Genomic DNA, 26681 nt, shown 5'->3' on the forward strand with positions numbered 1-26681 from the left:
TGGCGCTCCTCTGCCTCCGCGTCTCGGTTCGCGCACACTGGCAAATTGAATTGAATCCGCCTTGGGATTTCGTCCACTGTACTGCAAAGAAGATCTTGTCCTCTTCAACACGTCCCACGACCCTGTCTTTCTTTTTCCTCACACTCACATCACACCCTAGGCCAGAGAGAGAGAGAGAGAGTTGTGTGTCTGTGTGTGTGATGGAGAGAGAGGGTATAGATAGAGAGGGAAGAGAGAGCTACTGGAGAGGGTTAGAGAGAGAGAGGGGTGTGTGTGTGTGTGTGTGTGTGTGTGTGGTAGGCCTTTGCTGTCAGCGTTTCTGTCTCCTGCTCCACTCCTCGCAACCACCTTTCGCCCCCCATTGGCCGCGCTCCTCTGAGACGGCAAGTACTCGACCAAAAGGGGCATTGAATAGAGAGAGAAAAATCGTTTCCGAAAAGGAATAATAGAGAGGAGAAAAGGCTCACAAGCTTTTTAAAAGAGAGGGGGGCTTGAGAAGTTGTTCCACCCCTCCATCCACCTCTCCTTCCCGTCTCTTCTCTTGAAACCTGAAAGCAGAGAGGGGGGCTGATTTGTCAACCATATGTTCTCCCCCTCCACATATCACCAACAATTGTACTCCCTTCGTTTCGAATTACTTGTCTTGGATTTGTCTAGATACGGATGTATCTAGACTCATTTTAGTGCTAGATACCTCCGTATCTAGACAAATCTAAAACAAGTAATTCGGAACGGAGAGAGTAGTATTCTAGTTTACTCGCGCGGCCACTCCTAACCATGGCACCACCGGGCATAAACATATCAGATATGGTGCACCACCGATCCAGTGTGGGAGAGAAAAAAGAAACCTTCAACATGGAATTCAGTTTCGGGGGCGCGTGGAAAATGGGCTGGTTTGGGGACTTTGTCTTCCCCGTGCGTTTCCGATTCTTCAATCCGTGGGTCGGCATCGGTGCCTCGTCATGCGCCAAATACATATTGGGAAGATTCTTTCCTATATGTTTGTTCGATCTTGAGGAGAGCCTTTGCACCCCCCTGAGATAGACGTTGTGGATCGCTCTAGCTTTGGTAGGGGGCAGAGGACACTTGTTGCGACCTGATTGGTGGCCAGGTTTGTTTAGGTTGATCTGAGAGGCCAAGTTGCGAGCTGGCTAGATGCTGCTAGTGCTTAATCCTCTTTGCCTCCAGTAGGGCCTTCAATGGCGCAACGTGTTCGTGGCGCCTCCAGCAAAAACAAAAGAAGTTTTCGTGGCGCGGCGACGATGGAGAGAAGATGCGTTCATACTCGTTGGCCACAAATTGCTATTCCCTTCGTTTCGTATTAGTTGTCGTTGATTTAGTACGTTTTATACTAAATCAGTGACAACCAATATGAAACAGAGAGAGCAGTAAGAGCATCTTCAGCCACGTACCTTTAATTTGACCCGCACCCGGTTAGTGACCGGGCGTGTTTGTTTTGAGCCCTTATTTTTTCGTCCGTGAAGCCACACTTCTTTTTTTTTCATATGTCCGGTCATTTGTACATGATTGGTGGAGAAGAAGAGAGAGAAAGAAAAAATGAATAAAGAAAGAGAAAAGGTGGTCCGGGGTGGGGTCGCGTCATACGTGGCGGACTGACCGAGCATGCCCGGGCGTGTCCGCGAGCCCTCATATCGTCCTCATATTTGAGATGGATATGAGGGGTGCCGGTTAGTCCGGACGTTTGAGACGGATATGAAGGATATGGTTGGGTTGCGTTTTTGTGACTGGTCACTGACCGGACGGCCTGCCCGGGCGTTTGAGATGGATATAAGGGGTCCGGTTATAGATGCTCTAAACTTTTTTATCTCTCACCCTGAAGTCTTGTTGTGGTACATTGTGAAAAAAAGTCTTGTTATACACTAGCTTAGAGTTGGTCAAAGGTGAGATGAGAAAGAGTCTCTGGTTCATGTGCCGGAGCCTGCCCACTGCCCGGTCCACTCCAGCGAAATACGGAACAGTACACGGCCTAGGAAAAGAAATATGGACTCCAGTACGTACTGTACTAGCCAAGGTCAGCAGTTGGAGTATTTTATTTTGAGAGAGATTCGGTAGGTTTGATTGATAGATCTCTTGGGAAGGATGGGCTGGGCCTGTAGTAAGTGTCAAGTCGTCGCAGTTTTTTTTTGTTTTAAGAGGGGAGAATGTACAGGCAGATCGCCAAGTGAACTGGCATCCATGTTCTGGCGAACGGTTCTTCATTTTCTTCCGCCGTGCTACCGTGGTAAATCACTGAGGTAAAAACGACGCGTCGCAGAAAGCCAGCTCTATCTCTCTATCTCTCTTTTTTTACTTTTGAAATTCAGAAAGCCAGCTCTTCGATTGCACTAGCACCATTTGTTTTTCTTGTGGCATTTTTGTTTCAGTTGGTCTAGTTCACATTTAGATATTTTCTAAGAATATCGCATCTAAGCTCCCACAAATAACGCAGCAACAAGGAACAAAAAAAAAAACTGAGATAGAAAAAATATAGTGGACATCAGGTTAGATGTGACATACCCTCTTTCGTTTGGAAAGGCGACGCGGTTCGTTTCACTTATATAGACACGGCAAGGGTTAAGATTGCTTAGACTGATAAACCGCATTTTTAGTTAAGTGGCTTTGAGATTATCTCCTTTTTTCAGGGAGAGGTGTACCTTTAACAAAGATGCAGATGCTTGCTTCCACGGCTTCAGATTTTTTATCCACTTGAGAACGAAAAGGGACGCTATATAAATATAAACTCTAGCGATCCAAGATAATACGAAAGTCTCACCTCCCAACTTTAATTTGAAAGCAAGGGCAGCAGCAGCAGCAGCAGAAAAGTCAATGATCTGAACTTTCTGATTGATCGTGTCCGCGGTTGCGTAGTATTTCACGGAACAGGTCCAACCTTTTGTTTATTTCATTTCACTCCGTGCTTCAGCTGACTAATCCGCCGCATTCGGATACGTTTGGCTACCATGAGTTCCTCGCCTATAACCACCCAATTGTTAGTTTAGCACTAATGAAGATATGAAGGGCCATTAAAATATGAAGATATGAAGGGCACTTAAAATATGAAGATATGAAGGGGTGCAAGCAGACACTTGATGCCGCCAAAAGAAATAACAGAATCAAAGTAAGTATTACATATGAATTTCTTCAAAGTTTTGTTCATTTGCTGAACTAAACCAATCAACCAAATCAGCCCTTCATTTTGTTAATACTATAAGAAAGGGAAAGCGCATATGGCAAGTGGAGCCGTGTTTACAGAAAGGAATGTCAATTTGGCAAGCCAGCCCGGAGCCCCCGTTTGATATGATCGCCGCGCCGAATATGGTTCTGTTATAGTAGTAAAGAACTGTAAATAGAATTTAAGTTCAGATGGAATAATAGCAGAGATGCTACCCTCAGGTATTATAACACTCAGCTTGGGTGATAAAGATTAGGCAGTGATGCTGCCATGCAGTGGAGATCACCCTGGGCAAGGAATATCAAGACATAAAAAGTGGCACAGCGGACACCGGATACCCATTTCTGAGGAGAAGGTCCACTAAGGGCATGCAACTGTAAGCTTTTAATGGTATAGTTTACAAAAACTTGCACTCTGGCAGCACATATCAAGAGAATCTCGAACCGAATTCTAATCTCATGAATATCCAAAAGATGTTTGACATGATGTGCACTTAAATCTCAACTGAATCATTCCACTACAGCTGAACAAATGAAGCAGGGGAGAGGGAGAGGGTTTCTCAGAAAAAGGAATCGCATCTCGTTCTGCCGTCCGTGCTATAATGCGATGGGCAAATACAGGAATCTGCAATTCTGTGAATAGGTGGTCTCAAGCTTTCTTTAACCATGTCCGGTGGTACAGCAGCTGCCAATTATATAAATATATGCTCGTCATGAAGTAGGATCAGAAGCAAAGCTGCAAGATGCATAGAATGCATTAGGCATAAATTTATCTATGTTGCACTGCATGATGATAGAGGCTCTAACACTACTAGATTAGATTAATACAAGAACAAAACTTTGATCTATCAGTTTATCCTGTTGTATTTAAGTCGAAACGATGAGGTGATGTTGCTACAAAAATCATAAGAAAGCAAAGTATTTAAAAAAGTGAAGCAATGATAGAAGCCTAGAACTGTCACAGAATAGTTCATCTAGGAGCTGCTAGATTCCAGGTACATGGTTAATAAGTGAAACAGCACAACACAGTTGACAGCAGGCAGTAATAAGAGATCTAGGCTAGGAAGCTACTAATCCTTTAGAGAAGGGTGAAGGTAAAAACAAGATAACGTTGGTTTGTCTGCCACCGTTTCCTTACAGAATCAGTGCTTCAGGAACATGTTACCACGAAAGATGGCTAGAATCTGACATAACCTAATGGTTTCCCTTTTTACTGAATTGGCATATTGATTGTTCACAAAAGTAGACACACGAATCGCTTGTTATTCCTAAATCCCATAAAACCATTAATTCATTAGGTGATCAATTCCCAATGTCATTCTAAAATAAAACAGCACATCTCCTTGAAACAATAACATTACAATATACATATATCTTTGGGCGTGCATAACATAACTATGCACGTGACTATGCTAGTACAAATTATCTAGTTCTTAGCTACATCCAAATGACACTTTACCTTAACTTGTTTACACCATGGCATTGTGTTTAAACAAAACAACTACTGTTCAAACAGATCTAACATGATTCTAAAAAAACAGTTCTGGCAGGAACTACGTGCTTTACTGACAAGTGGATATAATAGCATATATTAGTGAGCTGCTCAAGAAGAGCAATGGTTTGCCTGGTATTAAATAGAACTTACTATTGCACGGACAGTATAGAAGCTAAAAAAGAAATTATAGTTAGCCATCGAGCACATTCACAGGTTAGACAAAGCCAATAAGCTCCAGGTACTGATCCTGGGCCATGCAAAGCATGCGATCTTATCAGAGTTGACAGCAGACGCATATGGACTAGATACCATAAACCTAATATTGCATCCCAAATACAGCAATATCGTACTCAATATTACTCAGAGTGAGATATTGCATCGCTGCAGCTTAAACCAAAATATCAGGTCAATAATTTGTGGTTCCTAGGCGATTTGGTTCTGAATATACATAAAAGTCTTCCTGTCTGTTAAGCAAGATACCGTAGCATCAAATGACCAAATACAATATTTCTTATATTCAGTTTAAAGCAGTGTCTGTCAGTATTCACCCTACCTTCTGGTTGCTCACCCTACCTTCCATGTATGTGTAATCATAAACTGAGCAGATTGCCGTTTTTCCCATGGAAGGTAGGGTGAGCAACCAGAAGGTAGCAAATAGTTCACGACATGGAAAATCAGAACACAAGCTCTAAAGCTCCAAAAACTTTGAAAGTAGTTGTACATCTTCACATATGGTAAACTGAAGTGGACTTGTTAAATGCAGAACTAGTCAAAGCTTAAAAAATCCATAAACTTGATTGTATGTCATGTCCCTCCCGAGGCTCTTCTGTGATAAAAATCAGCTTACACTGATTGAACTGACTAACATCTATTCAAAGCCCTCTACCCCTACCGGTGTAGCATTGAGCATTAAAACAAAGCAAACATAAGCTAGTATAGGCACTCAAGTGTAAGGACGTCATGGGCAAGATTTACCGAATGGAAAGAGCATAAGTGCATGCGTACTGAATTTTATAGCTGTTTGCTAGTTACTAATGTATCAGCACGTAATTACATCAAACTTTCAAGATCTCGGATAGACAGATACTTTCTCATCTCTTCAAAGGGTAGTATTTGTCTACATAATATACAAACTTAATGTGAAGGTAGAAAAACTTTCTTTTATCTCCAAAATGGTAAACACGCACACACACACACACACACACACCATTTACTACATCAACAAATTAGCTATGACATGTTATAGCTTATAAGGGATTAGTTAATTCTCTGGAAGCATGTGTTGCAATTTAATATTCTATCATGAGACACAATACAAATCTGAATGCTGCAGGTGAGCAGATTATACCGCAAAACAATGCCCTCGTATTGAGGCAGATATGCGCAAGGAAGTGGAAATGTGAAAAGGCAGCCTCTCTATTATATGGGTGTTCAAGTAACCATTGATGACTACATGGATAGCAGAGTTCCATAACAACATATGCCAACAGCTACAACTATATCACTCTCAACAGGAGCTGAAGAAGCCGGTTATGTTGTACCTATTTGTAATATATACATTAACTTTGTTTCAACACAGCATGATTCTGAAGGTTCCAAAGTTTTCCTCGACTCATGTGACGGGTGAGGAACCAAGACTTCACAGAGTAATTATTTAGATAAACAAATTGACAAGGCAGCACCAAAATATGCAACATATAATAGCACCAACCAAGATTAATTTTACACGAAGATAGCCAAAGATGAGACATTTCTATAAGGCATTTAAAAAAGAAAGAAATTGCAGAAAGTAGAGTTGCAATGAGGCTGTGCTGGAATACACCGAAGTCCAAAACCCCCAAAAGATTACCTGATTGCAAGAGTTGCACTGAACAAGGATAATGAATGCCCACTCGACCTAGTGGCTGATCACTCATACTCAAATTGCACATCCACATGCACATACTTTCTCATGAGACAAACAATAAAAGAGGTAAAGGTTGCCAACATCTTGCGCTCTTCGCGTGTTTTTGCCTCAGAAAGAACACCATGAATGACAAGTTTCTTGAGATTTGGACACCTTTCAATCATTCCAAACACCCAGGGTCCAAAGTGCTCACTTATTACTGTCCAACCAAGTTCCAGAACCGAAACATTCTCCAGTGGTGACAATCCTTGCAGTAGCCCATCTCGTAATTCATAACTTAGTGAAAGATGCCTTAGAAGAGGAAATGCAACAGCAACAGTCTCCAAGTCCACAATCTCATCATCATCATCAAACGCAACACCCCAGAAACGTAGCATCCGCAAGTTGCATGCTCTAGATATCATATTGTAGAACTTTGGCCAGACTATCATAAAGTTACTCACATCCACAACCTCCAGATGATCTGTACTCTCCCCAATATCCAAATGTGTAACACTCACGTCATCAATCTTGAGATGCTTTAGTGTACCCTTCCCAGAGAGCTCAAACAGATCAAGGTTCAAAGCATTCAGGTGCAGGACCTCCAGATTATCTGCATCGAGTATGATCTTATCCACGCCAACTGTTTTTACGAAGATGCTTTTCAAGGTATGACTTGTTAATTCCATTGTAGACTGCGAATCAGAAGTGACAATCTCAAGGACATCAAGTGCTAGTGACTCGATCTTGGGGCAAGCAGCAACTAGAAGGCTCAAATCCAGGGCAGAAATGCTCACATGCCTCAAATAAAGGGATTTAAGACAAGTGAACCTCTGGTAGCTTGGTTCAACACCGGTGATTGTGTTATGGTCCAAATCCAACACCTCCAGCTTCTGTCTCCCACACTTCTCCAGGATGTTTACATTAGGGTTGGTTTGGATGTTGTAATACAGGCACCGGAGCGTCTCCCTGGTATACATTAGCCATGCAATCACAGGTGCTGCAGAGAACTCATGTGTGTTATCTATGTGAATAGAGAGGCATTGCAGTCCCATCGTCTGAAATATAGTCTGTGTGATGATGATCTCCAGTTGACGTGTGGTCATGTCCCGAGGAAAGTCGTCTGAATTGAAGGACAGTGAATGGAGATGCTTCCTGCAGGCCTCCCGCCACTTCCGGCAAACCGCAGAGGAAACCATGACATCTCGTGCAGCACTAAGATGTGCAAGGATGTTGCCAATAACTTCTACCGGGAGGTGCTCCATAATTTGCAGCCAATTGATGTCCAATTTTATCAGCAAAATTCTAATGCAGAATTTGCCCAATCACAGTCAACACAAGTATAGTGCTCAACGAAATTCACTGGGTTGCAAACATATCAGGATGTGCGATCATCAATATATAAATCATATGAATCATAAATTTCGATCCAATCACCTTCCTTCCCTGTGAGACAGCAATAATAGGCAGTGATTAGCGCGGGGCGGATCTAGATGGCACGGACACACCCAGAAATTATGGAGGCAAGTGGGGTTTAACAAATCACTGGATGAAAACATGCTCATACCTCAAAACCCAATCGCCAAAGATTGTAGACGGAGTAGATATGGCAGGAACTCGATGAGGAAGAACGGGAACGACGGTGGCGACGACGCCAACGAGAACGGCCTCCTCCTCTCTCCCGCAGGAATCAGTCGACCGCCGCCCCGCGCGCCGTAATCGATTTGGGGCGCCGCCGCCCGTGGAAGGGGTCAGCGACCCCGACCAGCGGCAACGACGGGCTTGGAAATCCCCCGGCGCGGACGAGGACGACGATCAGCGAGATCTCGGGGCGCGCTTGGCACGCTCCTGGATGCCGCCGTCGGTGACCCGGCCGCCGGGATCTCGTTGTCCGCGCGATGCGACTGAAGGTGGCCGTAGGGTCTCTTCCTGTTTTTTCTTTCTTCCTATCTCTTTCCGCTAGTACCAAACCGATGGTGTGGCAGTTGATGGAAGCGTCTCAAGCTATTACGCTTGCTCTTTGCGGAAACGGGTTCCGTTTGTTTCCGTCTTTCATTCAGGAACAGGTCATCAGCCAGACAACACGTATGCCCGTCTAGGTAAAAAATCACCCTTAATAAATTCTAAAAAGTGCATCCCGAGTACACACACCCTTCTAAGCCACAGGATCTTGATCTTACGCTCTCAGGTGTTGTTTTAACATAATATATAAAACGGGAGGCAAGACGCACGGATATAAAAATGAACAGTCGTCTTTATTGATGATTGATTACACATATATGCCTCGAGGGGAGGCTAAATTTCGTGTTTTAACCCCTTTGCGAAACTTAACCTAGATCTGACCCTGCCTTGAAATTTTTTCCAGATCTGATCCTTTTCTTACTGCCAGGATCCATGGCGGTAGGTTATAACAGCCTACCTCCAAGGTCCTCGGCGGTAGGATTGCATGCCCTACCGTAAATTCCTTCTAAATATGAAACACAGTTCGTGCTCGCGCCTATCATCGGGCACTTTGGCGGTAGGGTTGTACAAACTACCGCCAGCCTGTTTGGCGGTAGGGATGTTTCCTACCGCTAAGGCCCCTGGTGGTAGGCTGTTACATCCTACCGCCATGGACCCTGACAGTAGCAAAAGGGTCAGATCCCAATTTTTTTGCAAACTAGGGTCATATCTCGATTAACTTTCAGGAAAAAGGGTCAAAACATGAATTTTTGCCCCGAGGGGATGCATCAAACAGATGCAATGGTTCGGACTGACGCCAGCGAACAGTCGCGTCCCTTGTGCATGGCGGTTAGGGATAGTGGAGATCCTCCTTAATTAACACCTGGGTTAACTAAATCTCAACACCCCCCTAATCTACGATATCCTTGTAGACATCATCATCTTGACAAATTCTCCTTCAAAAATCTTGTGGGAAAATGTAAGGAGATAGGTGTTTGATATGTTGCTAAAACTCCTTCAAACTGATGGAAAAATAAGGAGAAAATGATGCAACATATAATGGTTATTGTCTCTTTCAACTCAATATGAGAAACTCATAAAATTTAGAGGACAATAGGTGGGGAAAACAGAAAGTATGACATATGATCTTGTGTTGATATTACCTCATTAAAAAACTTGATGAGAACCTGTAAAAGTAAACTCGTGAAAGGAAAAAGAGTATAATATGATGCATTGAACATGAACAATTCAAGAAGATACCTCCCCCTCCCCCTGATTCTTGCAAACATCAAAGCCGTCGAATACCAATTCCATGAACATGTTTTGGAATGTTGTAGATGGTATAGACTTCATGAATAAATCAGCAAGGTTGTCGCATGATTTGACTTGCAAGATGGACAATATAGTGATATTGCTTATTATGTAACATGTTTGCATCCGGCAACACAAGCAACATTATCTTAGAGATAATGGTTGGTAGATGTGGCCATGTCTGTTTCGAAGACTTTCATGGGATGGCTACCACACCTAGTAGGAACACAAAGCTTGTCTACGAGCTCACATGGTAGGGATCTGATCGATGTATCCAACGATATTGGTATCCAGATTTCTCTGAAAATGAAAGATTAGGACAAGATGTTTGATGCATTGGAGATATTCTTGAGCCTCAACCAATTGTGTTTGGTGAATCCAATGCATGCACTGTGATGCGGAACCTTAGGTCCCAACATCTTATTTCCATCTCCTCATGGTCTAGATGAATCTTTCCCTATGTCTAGAGAATGAATAACCATGAAAAATATTGATGGATAAGACTTGTCCACAATCAAGTTCTCCAATATAATCTGGATATAGACAACATGGTGTACCATAATGTATGAGTGAAGATGCTCGAGGTTTTACCTAAATCCTTCATCTCAAATTCCGTCACTTAGATGGTCACATGCTTAACATGTATGGGTAATCATCAGTGTAGGAGTAATCTTTGTGAATAAGGAACTCACTACGTCGGTTGTACGAAAATATATCGACAACAATAAGCCGTATAGTGACTTACTGATTTTACACAATGTATGTTGTGTTTTGCATTTCGATTCGGAAGTGAGGTTCCAACGGAACCATCTATGTCCGAATCTAGTGACCCACATGGATATGTAATCACTACATCTATCAACTGCATAGATAGATGATTTTGTACTGCCAATGATATAAGTTATCGGAATGAGATTCCACCTCTGGAGAATAGTTGGGTATCTGCGTGAACCCATGTGCTACAATACTTGCTCTATGTTTCACCACCTTGTTGTTCTTAATTCTGTTTCCAGAAGAAAACTAGTGTAGGCATTGCTTATGTGAATACCTTCCCTTTATTGAGCAAGATTATTTCTACCTAGGTTATATGCTTTGCCCGAGTTCAGTCTGAGTATTGTTCACACTTTGCCATGGCCATGGTCTTTGGATATGAATCATTTGAAAGGCAATCTAGTTGAGAAATGTATGTCGACAATTGTAGACTTTCAATTATATGTTTCTCCAGAATCTATATATGTATATATAGTTAATGGAAATATCATTACTCATGGTGACTGCCCCATGATTTCCCAATGCGGTTGAGTCTGGTATACTGATGTCCCGGTCATTGTGTGCACTATAACCTAGGTTGCTGGAGGTTTCCCATCCATTGGATGTATACTGCCCATTGGGTGTCTGTTAACGTGAAGTTGACTTGCATTTAATGTTTCAGAGGCCTCTCTATATCCTTGCTTGCAAGAAGCTGAATCCTGATGTACTTTTGCCATACATATCCCCCTGTTGCTTCGAACGGGGAGTGGAGTGGATTGTTTTGGTACCTTCATTCTTTCGCACATTTTGTTTGCAGCATTGTAGGAATGAATCTGGCAGGTTATTTGCAATGTGTTGCAAATGTTCTGAACGCGTGGTTCAGATCTTTGAGTATGTAGATTTGAGGCAGAAATGTGTTGAACATTCCACTAATTTCCTAGCATTCTTTTGAAGGAAATATGCCCTAGAGGCAATAATAAAGTTGTTATTTATATTTCCTTATATCATGATAAATGTTTATTATTCATGCTAGAATTGTATTAACCGGAAACTTGATACATGTTTGAATACATAGACAAAACACAATGTCCCTAGTATGCCTCTACTACACTAGCTTGTTAATCAAAGATGGTTAAGTTTCCTAACCATAGACATGTGTTGTCATTTGATGAATGGGGTCACATCATTAGGGGAATTATGTGATGGACAAGACCCATTCGTTAGCTTAGCATAATGATCATTACGTTTTATTGCTATTGCTTTCTTCATGACTTATACATATTCCTTTGACTATGAGATTATGCAACTCCCGGATACCGGAGGAATACCTTGTGTGCTATCCAACATCACAATGTAACTGGGTGATTATAAAGATGATCTACAGGTATCTCCGAAGGTGTTTGTTGGATTGGCATAGATCGAGATTAGGATTTGTCACTCCGAGTATCGGAGAGGTATCTCTGGGCCCTCTCGGTAATGCACATCATGATAAGCCTTGCAAGCAATGTAACTAATGAGTTAGTTGCAGGATGATGCATTTACGGAATGATGTCGGCTAGGACTACGTCGATATTTCCCCAAAGAGGAAGGGATGATGCAGCACAGCGACGGTAGGTATTTCCCTCAGTGATGAAACCAAGGTTATCGAACCAGTAGGAGAACCAAGCCACACAATGTAAACAGCCCCTGCACACAAATAACAACCACTCGCAACCCGACGTGTTAAAGGGGCTGTCAACCCCTTTCGGGTAACGGCGCTAGAAATTGGTGCGTGGACGGAAGAAAGTTGTAATAGATTGAATAAATAGATCGCAAATAAAATAAAGTGTAGTAAAGTATTTTTTGTATTTTTGGTTTAATAGATCTGAAAATAAATGCAAAGGAAAAGTAGATCACAAAGGCAAATATATGAGAAAGAGACCCGAGGGCCGTAGGTTTCACTAGTGGCTTCTCTCGAGAAAAATAGCAAACGGTGGGTGAACAAATTACTGTTGGGCAATTGATAGAACTTCAAATAATCATGACGATATCCAGGCAATGAGCATTATATAGGCATCACATCCAAGATTAGTAGACCGACTCATGCCTGCATCTACTACTATTACTCCACACATCGACCGCTATCCAGCATGCATCTAGTGTATTAAGTTCATGGAGAAATGGAGTAATGCAATAAGAATGATGACATGATGTAGACAAGATCTATCTATGTAGAGATAGACCCCATCGTTTTATCCTTAGTAGCAACGATACATATGTGTCTGTTCCCCTTCTGTCACTGGGATCAAGCACCGTAAGATCGAACCCACTACAAAGCGCATCTTCCCATTGCAAGATAAATAGATCAAGTTAGCCAAGAAAAACCCAAATATCGGAGAAGAAATGCGAGGCTATAAGAGATCATGCATAAAAGAGATCAAAGAAACTCAAATACTTTCATGGATATAAAAAGATATAACTGATCATAAACTCAAAGTTCATCAGATCCCAGCAAACACACCGCTAAAAGAGTTACATCATATGGATCTCCAAGAGACCATTGTATTGAGAATTCAGTGAGAGAGAGGAAGACATCTAGCTACTAACTACGGACCCAAAGGTCTACAAAGAACTACTCACGCATCATCGGAGAGGCACCATTGGAGGCGGTGAACCCCATCCCAGATGGTGTCTAGACTGGATCTGGTGGTTCTGGACTCCACAGCGGCTGGATCAATATTTCGTCGACTCCCCTAGGGTTTTGGGAATGTTGGGATATTTATAGAGCAAAGAGGCGGTCCGGAGGCACCCGAGGTGGGCACAACCCACCAGGGTGCGCCCCGGTGGGTTGTGCTCTCCTCGGAGCACCCCCCCAGGCACAGCCAGGGCCCATTAGGTGTCTTCTGGGCCATAAAAAATCTCCGTAAAGTTTCGTGGAATTTGGACTCCGTTTGGTGTTGATTTTCTGAGATGTAAAAAAACAAGCAAAAAACAGCAACTGGCACTTGGCACTATGTCAATAGGTTAGTACCAAAAAATAATATAAAATGACTATAAAATGATTATAAAACATCCAAGATTGATAATATAACAGCATGGAACAATAAAAAATTATAGATACGTTGGAGACGTATCACGGAACGAGTAAAGAGACTTGCCGGTAACGATATTGAACTAGGTATGAAGATACCAGCGATCGAACTTCGGGCAAGTGACATACTGATGACAAAGGGAATGACTATAACGCCCTCTATGCGGCTATATCTCCCACGTGTTGAAGCACGACTTAGAGGCATAACCGCATTGAAAGCAATGTCGCAAGTGAGGTAATCTTCACAACAACCCATGTAATAAATAAGGGGAAAAGATACATAGTTGGCTTACAATCGCCACTTCACACAATTACATGAATATAACATTACATCATCCAGATACACTCAAGGTCCGACTACGGAACCAAAATAAAAGAAGACTACCCCAAATGCTACATAGATCCCCGATCGTCCCAACTGGGCTCCACTACTGATCAACTGAAAACGGAACAACATAACGAACACGATCTTCATCGAGCTCCTCCTTGAGCTTGGTTGCGCCACCTGCACGGTTCAACGGCACCTGCAAGCTGGTTTTGGAAGTGTTTGTGAGTCACGGGGACTCAGCAATCTCACACCCTCGCGATCAAGACTATTTAAGCTTATAGGAAGGGTAAAAGGTATGAGGTGGAGCTGCAGCAAGCGACTAGCATATATGGTGGCTAACATACACAAATGAGAGCGAGAAGAGAAGGCAAAGCACGTGCGAGAAACTATGATCAAGAAGTGATCCTAGAACAACCTACGTCAAGCATAACTCCAACACCGTGTTCACTTCCCGAACTCCGCTGGAAAGAGACCGTCACGGCTACACACGCGGTTGGTGCATTTTAATTAAGGTAAGTTTCAGGTTTTCTACAACCGGACATTAACAAATTCCCATCTGCCCATAACCATGGGCACGACTTTCGAAAGTTCAAATCCCTGCAGGGGTATCCCAACTTAGCCCATCACAAGCTCTCACGGTCAACGAAGGATATTCCTTCTCCCAAGACAATCCGATCAGACTCGGCATCCCGGTTACAAGACATCCTCGACAATGGTAAAACAAGTCCAGCAAAGCCGCCCGAATGTGCCGACAAATCCTGATAGGAGCTGCACATATCTCGTTCTCAGGGCACACTCAGATGAGACTAGCTACGAGTAAAACCAACCCTCAATTTTCCCCGAGGTGGCCCCGCAGGCAGCTCGGTCGGACCAACACTCAAAGGAGCACTGGCCCAGGGGGGTTTAAATAAAGATAACCCTTGAGTCTGCAGAACCCAAGGGAAAGAAAAGGTTAGGTGGCGAATGGTAAAACCAATGTTGGGCATTGCTGGAGGAGTTTTATTCAAGGCGAACTGTCAAGGGGTTCCCATTATAATCCAACGTGTAAGGAACGCAAAATCCGGGAACATAACACCGATATGACGGAAACTAGGGCGGCAAGAGTGGAAGAAAACACCAGGCATAAGGCCGAGCCTTCCACCCTTTACCAAGTATATAGATGCATTAATTAAATAATAGATATTGTGATATCCCAACAAAATATCCATGTTCCAACAAGGAACAAACTCCAATCTTCACCTACAACTAACAACCCTATAAGAGGGGCTGAGCAAAGCGGTAACATAGCCAAACAATGGTTTGCTAGGACAAGGAGGGTTAGAGGCTTGGCTTAACAATATGGGAGGCATGATAAGCAAGTGGTAGGTATCGCAGCATAGGCATAGCAAAAGAGCGAGCAACTAGCAAGCAAAGATAGAAGTGATTTCGAGGGTATGACCATCTTGCCTGAAATCCCGCAAGGAAGAAGAACGAGTCCATGAAGAAGACAAACGGACGTGGTCGAACGGGTCCTCACAAATGCTACGTTATCGGAACCAACCCGAAGAAGCAACACCGGAAAGAAGCACACAACATAGTAAACAACCAACACATGAACATGGCATGATATGCGGGATGCGGTATGCGGTGCATATGCATGATTTGGAAAAGAATGATTGAACCTGGCCTCAACTTGGAAATCCAAGAGTGCCACTGGAAAGAGGAGTTGATTTCGGTTGAAATCGATATAAAGATCACCGGAATCGGATGCACGGTTTGGAAATGGCAAGCAAAACAAATATGGCACCGGTCTACGATTAACAGCAAGTAGCCTCCTAAATGCATCAAGAACAACATGCTACAGCACTCTAACATGACAACAAAATACATGTCAGGGATCCAAACATGATGCTTGACAAAAGATGAACACTTAGCTACGGCTAATTCACTCAATAACAAGCTCAAACAAGCATGGCAAAAGTGCAAAAGATATCAGGTTTCAGACTTAGTGAAATTAACAACATGTCAGGAATTTATCATCAGGAAGCAATGTTTGGAGCAATGAAACAACATGCTACAGGAATATATAATGGCAAAGCAAGGCATGGCATGAAGATACTCAAAGCATACAACAAAAGTCCCTTAGTGACCATAAGCCAAAAGGGATCAGAAAATACAATTGCAAGCATGTGAACATAGCAAAAACATAAACAGATTCAGACTTAGAGAAAAACTGGAACATGCAAAACAGTTAACAAGTAGGCATGTTTACGAGCTCGATGCACTCACTACAAAGCATGGCATGACAATCTAAGCATACACCCATCAAGAAGACATGGCATAAAAGCTAGACATGGCAAGAACAACAACATAGCATGCATGGATCAACAACAACAATATAAGCAAAATTGCAAAACATGTTAAAAATCTGCCAGGAACATTTTATAGCAAAAGTAGAGCTCGATTGACTCAAGCTAGGGTGCTCCATAAATTCAAACAAATACATGGATGGATAGAGCACCACAATATTAACAAAACATCCTTACTGATCATACTCAAAAGAGGCACGGATCACTAGGAAATAACATGAACATATGACATAAAAATAATGACAGGGCAAGGACTTAGTGAAATTCTAAGTCCCTGAAAACAGCATCATTGAGTAAGCTACTTTGCATGCTTGTTCTAGTCACCACAAAGATCACAAAAATACATGGCATACACCCCTATAAAGATAAGATGGCATTCTACAAAACACATGTAGAGCTTAGGATCATAGCATGCACACATTAATCATGGCAAAAATGACAAAAGGCCATTTGCTGAAACAGATCTGAAACAATCATCACATAGCCCTCTTCCAACAGCATTTCGGGAATCAAGATGAGCTCAAATGAAAATGATGCAATGAGATGAAATGATGTACTCGTCGAGACGAACATTTTGATATGCTACACGCACGAATCGGAGCAACAATGACGAAGTTATGGCATGATGAAGGCGGTGAGGTGGCGCCGCAGGAGTGGTGGAGGACGCCGGAGGCGCTGAGGTGTCGCCTTGCCATTGGCCTGGCGGCGGGGTGGACGCTTCCAGCGGCGGGACGAACATGTCCGGCGGCGTGAGGTAGAGGAAGTCTAGGGTTCGTACCGCAGATTTTTGCGAGGGGATCACATATTTATAGGTAGAGGGAGCTAGGAGAGTCCAAATGAGGTGCAGTTTGCGGCCACGCGATCGTGATCGAACGACGGAGGTGATGGAGGGGGTTTAGGTGGGTTTTGGGCCACTTTGGAGGAGTGTTGGGCTGCAACACACACAAGGCCTTTTCGGTCCCTCGGTTAACCGTTGGAGTATCAAACGAAGTCCAAATGGGACGAAACTTGGAAGGCGGTATACCGGTAGTAAACCAAGGCCGCATAACAAGTCTCGGTCCAATCCAAAAACGTTTAACACCCGCACACGAAAAGAGGTAGAAAGGGACACCGGATGACATAGGAGCGCCAGATTGCAAAACGGACAACGGGAAAAATGCTCGGATGCATGAAACGAACATGTATGCAAATCAAATGCACGTGATGACATGATATGAGATGCATGACACACAAGCAAAGACAAGGCAACAACAGCGAATAACTGGAAGACACCTGGCACATCGGTCTCGGGGCGCTACAATGACGTATGTTGTCATTACAGTTTGACCGATAAAGATCTTCGTAGAATATGTAGGAACCAATTTGAGCATCCAGGTTTCGTTGTTGGTTATTGACCGAAGATATGTATCAGTCATGTCTACATAGTTCTCGAACCCGTAGGGTCCGCACGCTTAACATTCAATGACGATTTGTATTATGAGTTATGTGGTTTGGTGACCGAATGTTGTTCGGAGTCCCATATGAGATCACGAACATGACGAGGAGTCTCGAAATGTTTGAGAGGTAAAGATTCATATATTGGATGATAGTATTCAGACACGGGAAGTGTTCCGGAATGTATCAGGTACATATCGGAGTACCCGGGGGGGGGGGGTTACCAGAACTCCCCGGGGGAAGATATGGGCCATAGGAGGGAGGCAATCCAACCCACAAGGGGTGCCCCCCTCCAAGGGAGGAGTCCGAATTGGACAAGGTGAGGGGCGGTGCCCCCCTTTCCTTCTCCTCCTCTCTCTCCTTCCCCCTTTCCCCCTCCGACAAAAGGAAGGGGGGCCGAATCCTACTAGGAGCCCAAGTGGGACTCCTCCCACTTGGGGCGTGCCTAGGGCCGGCCTGCTCCCCTCTCCCTCCTTTATATACGGGGGTGGGGCGCCTCTAACACACATCAATTGTTCCAACCCATGTGCGGCGCCCCCCTCATATTGTCGTAGTGCTTAGGCGAAGCCCTGCATGGATCACTTCACCATCACCGTCACCATACCGTCGTGCTGACGAAACTCTCTGTGGGAGTCCTGGATTAGGGGGTCTCCGGACAGCCGGACTATCTCCATTGGCCGGACTGTTAGACTATGAAGATACAAGATTGAAGACTTCGTCTTGTGTCCGGATGGGACTCTACTTGGCATGGAAGGCAAGCTAGGCAATACGGATATGTGTATCTCCTCCTTTGTAACCGACCTTGTGTAACCCTAACCTCTCTGGTGTCTATATAAACCAGAGGGTTTTAGTCCGTAGGACAACATACAATCATACCATAGGCTAGCTTCTAGGGTTTAGCCTCTCCGATCTCATGGTAGATCTACTCTTTTACTACCCATATCATCGATATTAATCAAGCAGGACGTAGGGTTTTACCTCCATCAAGAGGGCCCGAACCTGGGTAAAACATTGTGTCCCCTGCCTCCTGTTACCATCCGCCTTAGACGCACAGTTCGGGACCCCCTACCCGAGATCCACCGGTTTTGACACCGACATTGGTGCTTTCATTGAGAGTTCCTCTGTGTCATCGCCGTTAGGCTTGATGGCTCCTACTATCATCGATAGCGATGCAGTCCAGGGCGAGACTTTTCTTCCCGGACAAATCTTCGTGTTCGGTGGCTTTGCACTACGGGCCAATTCGCTTGGCCATCTGGAGCAGATTGAAAGTTACGCCCCTAGCCACCAGGTCAGGTTTGGAAGCTTAAACTACACGGCCGATATCCGTGGAGACTTGATCTTCGACGGATTCGATCCTCTGCCTTGTGCGTCACGCGGTCACGATGAGTATGATTTAGCTCTACCATCGGACAGTGTCCAGGAGATCGCACAGGCAGCCGCTCCGACCCTCAATTCGGAGCCAGTTGCGCCGTCCATGGATGGGTGCATAGACCGCGCCATGGAGGCATTACCCTCAGTGGCGATCGAGCCAAACATCAACCTTACCTTGCACGAGAGCCGTGTTGTTAAACTGCCGGATCCTTCTCCGGCCACGGACTCCGAACCACCTGCGCCCGTTTCTACCGAATCCGATTGGGCGCCGATCATGGAGTTCACCTCCATGGATGTTTTTCAGTACTCGCCCTTTGGCGACATACTGAACTCGTTAAGCTCTCTCTCCTTGTCAGGAGGATCCTGGCCGAACTATGTCCAGCAGGACTGGGATGCGGACGACGAAGAAATTCGCGGCCCACCCACCACCCACTTAATAGCCACTTGATACGTCTCCAACGTATCTATAATTTTTGATTGCTCCATGCTATATTATCTACTGTTTTGGACTATATTGGGCTTTATTTTCCACTTTTATATTATTTTTGGGACTAACCTATTAACCGGAGGCCCAGCCCAGAATTGTTGTTTTTTACCTATTTCAGTGTTTCGGAGAAACAGAATATCAAACGGAGTCCAAACGGAATAAAATCTTCGGAAACGTGATTTTCTCACCGAACGTGATCCAGGAGACTTGGACCCTACTGCAAGGGATCAAAGAGGTGGTCACGAGGGTGGGGGGCGCACCCCCCTGCCTCGTGGGCCCCTCGGTGCTCCACCGACGTACTCCTTCCTCCTATATATACACATGTACCCCCAAACGATCAGAACATGAGCCAAAACCCTAATTCCACCGCCGCAAATTTCTGTATCCATGAGATCCCATCTTGGGGCCTGTTCCGGAGCTCCGCCAGAAGAGGGCCGTCATCACGGAGGGCTTCTACATCATCCTAGCCCCTCCGATGAAGTGTGAGTAGTTTACCTCAGACCTTCGGGTCCATAGTTAGTAGCTAGATGGCTTCTTCTCTCTCTTTGAATCTCAATACAAAGTTCTCCCCCTCTCTCGTGGAGATCTATTCGATGTAATCTTCTTTTTGCGGTGTGTTTATTGAGACTGATGAATTGTGGGCTTATGATCAAGTCTATCTATGAATAATATTTGAATCTTCTCTGAATTCTTTTATGCATGATTGGTTATCTTTGCAAGTCTCTTCGAATTATCCGTTTGGTTTGGCCAACTAGATTGGTAGTTCTTGCCATGGGAGAAGTGCTTAGCTTTGGGTCCAATCTTGCGGTGTCCTTACCCAGTGACAGAAGGGGCAGCAAGGCACGTATTGTATCGTTGCCATCGAGGATAACAAGATGGGGTTTATTTCATATTGCATGAATTTATCTCTCTACATCATGTCATCTTGCTTAAGGCATTACTCTATTTTTAACTTAATACTCTAGATGCATGCTGGATAGCGGTCGATGAGTGGAGTAATAGTAGTAGATGCAGAATCGTTTCGATCTACTTGTCACGGACGTGATGCCTATATACATGATCATGTCTAGATATTCTCATAATTATGCACAATTCTATCAATTGCTCAACAGTAATTTGTTTACCCACCGTAGAATACTTATGCTCTTGAGAGAAGCCACTAGTGAAACCTATGGCCCCCGGGTCTATTCTCATCATATCAATCTCCATCACTTTTATATTGCTTTGCCTTTTACTTTGCCTTTACTTTTTACTTTGCATCTTTATATCAAAAATACCAAAAATATTCTATCTATCAGATCTTACTCTCGTAAGTGACCATGAAGGGCTTGACAACCCCTAATCACGTTGGTTGCAAGTAGCTATCGCTTTGTGCAGGTGCGAGGGACTTGAGCGTGGGCTCCTACTGGATTGATACCTTGGGTCTCAAAAACTGAGGGAAATACTTACGCTACTCTGCTGCATCATCCCTTCCTCTTCGGGGAAAACCAACGCGAGCTCAAGACGTAGCAAGAAGGATTTCTGGCGCTGTTGCCGTGGAGTCTACGCAAAAAGTCAACATACCAAGTACCCATCACAATCCCTATCTCTCGCATTACATTATTTGCCATTTGCCTCTCGTTTTCCTATCCCCCCAATTCAACCTTGCTGTTTTATTCGCCCTCTCTCTCCATCCTCCCTCTCTATTTGCCTCTTTTTGTCCGCTTGCTTTTTGTTTGCCCGTGTGTTAGATTGCTTGTTTGTCGCGATGGCTCAAGATGCTACTAAATTGTGTGACTTCACCAATACCAATAATAATGATTTCCTTAGCACTCCGATTGCTCCTCTTACCGATGCCGAATCTTGTGAAATTAATACAGCTTTGTTGAATCTTGTTATGAAAGATCAATTCGCCGGCCTTCCTAGTGAAGATGCCGCTACTCATTTGAATAGCTTCGTTGATTTATGTGATATGCAAAAGAAAAAAGATGTCAATAATGATGTTGTTAAATTGAAGCTATTTCCTTTTTCGCTTAGAGATCGTGCTAAAGCTTGGTTTTCGTCTTTGCCTAAGAATAGTATTGATTCATGGAACAAATGCAAAGATGCTTTTATCTCTAAGTATTTTCCTCCTGTTAAGATCATCTCTCTTAGAAACGATATAATGAACTTTAAACAACTTGATCATGAACATGTTGCACAAGCTTGGGAGAGAATGAAATTAATGATACGTAATTACCCTACTCATGGTTTGAATTTATGGATGATTATACAAAAAATTTATGCTGGATTGAATTTTGCTTCTAGAAATCTTTTAGATTCGGCCGCGGGAGGCACTTTTATGGAAATCACTTTAGGAGATGCTACTAAACTCCTAGATAATATTATGGTTAATTATTCTCAAATGGCATACTGAAGGAACTTCTATAAAAAAGTGCATGCGATAGAAGAAATTAATGTGTTGAGTGGAAAGATGGATGAACTTATGAAATTATTTGCTACTAAGAGTGTTTCTTCTGATCCTAATGATATGCCTTTGTCTACTTTGGTTGAGAATAACAATGAATCTATGGATGTGAATTTTGTTGGTAGGAATAATTTTGGTAACAACGCTTATAGAGGGAATTTTAATCCTAGGCCATATCCTAGTAATCCTTCTAATAATTATGGGAATTCCTACAACAACTCTTATGGAAATTATAATAAGATGCCCTCTGATTTTGAATCTAATATTAAACAATTTATTTCTTCGCAAAAGAATTTTAATGCTATGATTGAAGAAAAATTGCTTAAGATTGATGATTTGCCTAGGAACGTTGATAGAATTGCTCTTGATGTTGATACTTCGAAACTTAGATCTATTCCACCTAAGCATGATATTAATGAGTCTCTAAAATCCATGAGAATTTCAATTGATGAGTGTAAGGAAAGAACCGCTAGGATGCGTGCTTCCAAAGATGCCTTTATTAAAGTGTGTTCTTCCAATTCCTATGAAAATCAAGATGAAGATCTAAAAGTTATTGATGTGTCTCCAATTAAATCTTTATTTTGCAATATGAATCTTGATGAAACTGAATATGATCTTCCTTTACCTAGAAGGCGTTCTAAAAATTCGGAGTGTTTAGATCTTAATGATGAAATTGATGAAAGTGGGATTGAAAGAAATAAAAATCTAGATTTTGCTAAACTCACTATATTGGATTTCAAGGAATTTAATTATGAAAATTGCTCTTTGATTGATTGTATTTCCTTGTTGCAATCCGTGCTAAATTCTCCACATGCTTATAGTCGAAATAAAGCCTTCATCGAACTTATTGTTGATGCCTTGATGCAATCTTATGAAGAAAAACTTGAGTTGAAAGTTTCTATCCCTAGAAAACTCTATGATGAGTGGTAACCAACTATTAAAATTAAAATTAAAGATCATTTGTTTTATGCTTTGTGTGATTTGGGTGCTAGTATCTCTACTATTCCCAAGACTTTGTGTGATTTACTAGATTTCCGTAATTTTGATGATTGCTCTCTAAACTTGCATCTTGCGGATTCCACTATTAAGAAACCTATGGGAAGAATTAATGATGTTCTTATTATTGCAAATAGGAATTATGTGCCCGTAGATTTCATTGTTCTTGATATAGATTGCAATCCTTCTTGCCCTATTATTCTTGGTAGACCTTTCCTTAGAACGGTTGGTGCGATTATTGATATGAAGGAAGGGAATATTAGATTTCAATTTCCATTAAAAAAGGGCATGGAACACTTTACAAGAAAGAAAATAAAATTACCATATGAAACTATCATGAGAGCTACTTATGGATTACCTACCAAAGATGGCACTACCTTGATCTATTCTTGCTTGTTATGCCTAGCTAGGGGCGTTAAACGATAGCGCTTGTTGGGAGGCAACCCAATTTTATTTTTATTCCTTGCTTTTTGCTCCTGATTAGTAATAAATAAATTATTTAGCCTCTGTTTTGGTTGTGTTTTTTGTATTTAATTAGTGTTTGTGCCATATCTTCCTCAAAACAGCCACCATACCTACCTATTATGGCATTTCCATAGCCATTCCGAGATATATTGCCATGCAACTTTCCACCATCTAATTCATCATGACACATCCATCATTGTCATATTGCTTAGCATGATCATGTATTTGACATAGTATTTGTGGCAAAGCCACCGTTCATAATTCTTTCATACTTGTCACTCGTGATTCATTGCATATCCCGGTACACCGCCGGAGGCATTCATATAGAGTCATACTTTGTTTTAGTATCAAGTTGTAATCATTGAGTTGTAAATAAATAGAAGTGTGATGATCATCATTCAATAGAGCATTGTCCCCCAAAAAAGCAAGGCCAAAGAAAAAAAGGCCCAAAAAAGGGGCAATGCTACTATCCTTTTTTCCACACTTGTGCTTCAAAGTAGCACCATGATATAGCAAGTATCATATATTGTGCTTCAAAGTAGCACCATGTTCTTCATATAGAGAGTCTCATATGTTGTCACTTTCATATACTAGTGGGAATTTTACGTTATAGAACTTGGCTTGTATATTCCAATGATGGGCTTCCTCAAATTGCCCTAGGTCTTCGTGAGCAAGCAAGTTGGATGCACACCCACTAGTTCCTTTTATTGAGCTTTCATACATTTATAGCTCTAGTGCATCCGTTGCATGGCAATCCCTACTCACTCACATTGATATCTATTGATGGGCATCTCCATAGCCCGTTGATACGCCTAGTCAATGTGAGACTAGCTTCTCCTTTTTGTCTTCTCAACAACCACCATTCTATTCCACCTATAGTGCTATATCCATGGCTCACGCTCATGTATTGCGTGAAGATTGAAAAAGTTTTGAAAAAGTTAGAGTATGAAACAATTGCTTGGCTTGTCATCGGGGTTGTGCATGATTTAAATACTTTGTGTGGGGAAGATGGAGCATAGCCAGACTATATGATTTTGTAGGGATAACTTTCTTTGGCCATGTTATTTTGAGAAGACATAATTTCTTTGTTAGTATGCTTGAAGTATTATTATTTTCTATGTCAATATAAACTTTTGTCTTGAATCTTTCTAATCTGAATATTCATACCACATGTAGGGGAACGTAGTAATTTCAAAAATTTCCTACGCACACGCAAGATCATGGTGATGCATAGCAACGAGAGGGGAGAGTGTTGTCTACGTACCCTCGTAGACCGGAAGCGGAAGCGTTAGCACAACGCGGTTGATGTAGTCGTACGTCTTCACGGCCCGACCAATCACGCACCGAAACTACGACACCTCCGAGTTCTAGCACACGTTCAGCTCGATGACGATCCTCGGACTCCGATCCAGTAGAATGTCGGGGAAGAGTTCCATCAGCACGATAGCGTGGTGACGATCTTGATGTTCTACCGTCGCAGGGCTTCGCCTAAGTACCGCTACAATATTATCGAGGATTATGGTGGAGGAGGGCACCGCACACGGCTAATATATCTCAAGGATCAATTGTTGTGTCTTTGGGGTGCCCCCCTGCACCCGTATATAAAGGAGCAAGGGAGGAGGAGGCCGGCCCTAGGAGGGGGCACGCCAAGTGTGGAGTCCTACTAGGACTCCCTAGTCCTAGTAGGATTCCACCTCCCATATGGAATAGGAAAAGAGGAAGGGAAAAGGAGAAGGAAGGAAGGGGGCGCCCCCCTTCCCTAGTCCAATTCGGACCAGACCAAGGGGAGGGGTGCGGCCACCCTTGAGGCCCTTTTCCTTCTGTCGGTGTCAAAACCGGCGGATCTCGGGTAGGGGGTCCCGAACTGTGCGTCTAGGCCGGATGGTAACATGAGGCAAGGGACACGAAGTTTTACCCAGGTTCGGGCCCTCTCGATGGAGGTAAAACCCTACGTCCTGCTTGATTAATATTGATGATATGGGTAGTACAAGAGTAGACCTACCACGAGATCGGGGAGGCTAAACCCTAGAAGCTAGCCTATGGTATGATTGTTGTTATGTATGTTGTCCTACGGACTAAAACCCTCCGGTTTATATAGACACCGGAGAGGGTTAGGGTTACACCAAGTCGGTTACAATGGCAGGAGATCTGTATATCCGTATCGCCAAGCTTGCCTTCCACGCCAAGGAAAGTCCCTTCCGGACAAGGGACGAAGTCTTCAATCTTGTATCTTCATAGACCAAGAGTCCGGCTGAAGGTATAGTCCGGCCATCCGGACACCCCCTAATCCAGGACTCCCTCAGTAGCCCATGAACCAGGCTTCAATGACGATGAGTCTGGCGTGCAGTTTGTCTTCGGCATTTCAAGGCGGGTTCCTCCTCCAAGTACTTCATAGAAGATTTTGAACCCAAAGATAGTGTCCGGTTCTGCAAAATAAATTTACACATACTGTCGTAGAGAGAATAATATTTACACAAATCTAATCTGCTGACGTATTCCGTAGCGTGACACACCACGGCCAAGCCTTTATCCGAGTCGTTTCATTATCCCACCTCAGCGCGTTATGTGAGGCGGTTTCCTTGGCACGTCTTGTCAAAGCAGAGATCATGTCCCCTTATTCCGGGATTCTCATCAATACGGGCGTGGGTAACCCAACCGCTTCTGGGACACCTAGATTATAGGCAAGTCCAAACGGACACGGAGAGGACGCTTGATATTCACCCTCTTTATAAAGGGACAAGGCTTTCTACTTTTCCCTCCCGTGTTCAATCGAATCCTTCCCCCGCCTCAAGCTCAAACGCCCAAGATCCAGGTCAGGTGCTCCGAACCTTCAGTCATGTCCAGATCTAGCCTTCAAGGCCGATGGGTGCCTTCCTCCGTCACGGAAGAAGACATCAAAAAGTTGAGGGAGGCCAGATATCTGACCGCCGAGATTTTACATCGGCTGCCTCCCCGGGGGCAGGCCGTCCCTTCCCCCGAACCCAACGGGAGCGTCGTGTTCGTCTCCCACTTCCTCCGAGGTCTAGGCCTTGCTTTGGATCCTTTCGTCAGGGGCTTGATGTTTTACTACGGGCTAGATTTCCATGATCTAGCTCCAGACTCCTTTCTTCATATCACGACATTTATCGTCATGTGCGAGGCCTTCCTCCGGGTTACCCCCCACTTTGGCCTATGGCTCAAGAC

The 26681-nt window shown here is 43.4% G+C and overlaps 1 protein-coding gene across 1 annotated transcript; it reads right to left on the reverse strand.

Moving 5' to 3' along the window:
* Positions 1 to 3517: 3517 nt before the first annotated feature.
* LOC119269662 (F-box/LRR-repeat protein At1g67190-like) lies at positions 3518 to 8501 on the reverse strand. The gene is made up of 3 exons (XM_037551557.1): positions 8119 to 8501; positions 6516 to 7997; positions 3518 to 3907 (listed from the first exon to the last, which is right to left on the reverse strand). Exon 2 carries the CDS (start codon positions 7814 to 7816, stop codon positions 6575 to 6577), a length of 1242 nt encoding a protein of 413 aa, XP_037407454.1. The 5' UTR covers positions 7817 to 7997; positions 8119 to 8501; the 3' UTR covers positions 3518 to 3907; positions 6516 to 6574.
* Between the last annotated feature and the right edge of the window lie 18180 nt (positions 8502 to 26681).

This window comes from Triticum dicoccoides, chromosome 3A, assembly GCF_002162155.2.
Source record: "Triticum dicoccoides isolate Atlit2015 ecotype Zavitan chromosome 3A, WEW_v2.0, whole genome shotgun sequence".
Classification (NCBI taxonomy): Eukaryota; Viridiplantae; Streptophyta; class Magnoliopsida; order Poales; family Poaceae; genus Triticum; species Triticum dicoccoides.

What these genes read in the sequence shown, in the direction of transcription:
- LOC119269662 (XM_037551557.1), bottom strand. Translation starts at nt 7,816, where the DNA reads ATGGAGCACCTCCCGGTAGAAGTTATTGGCAACATCCTTGCACATCTT.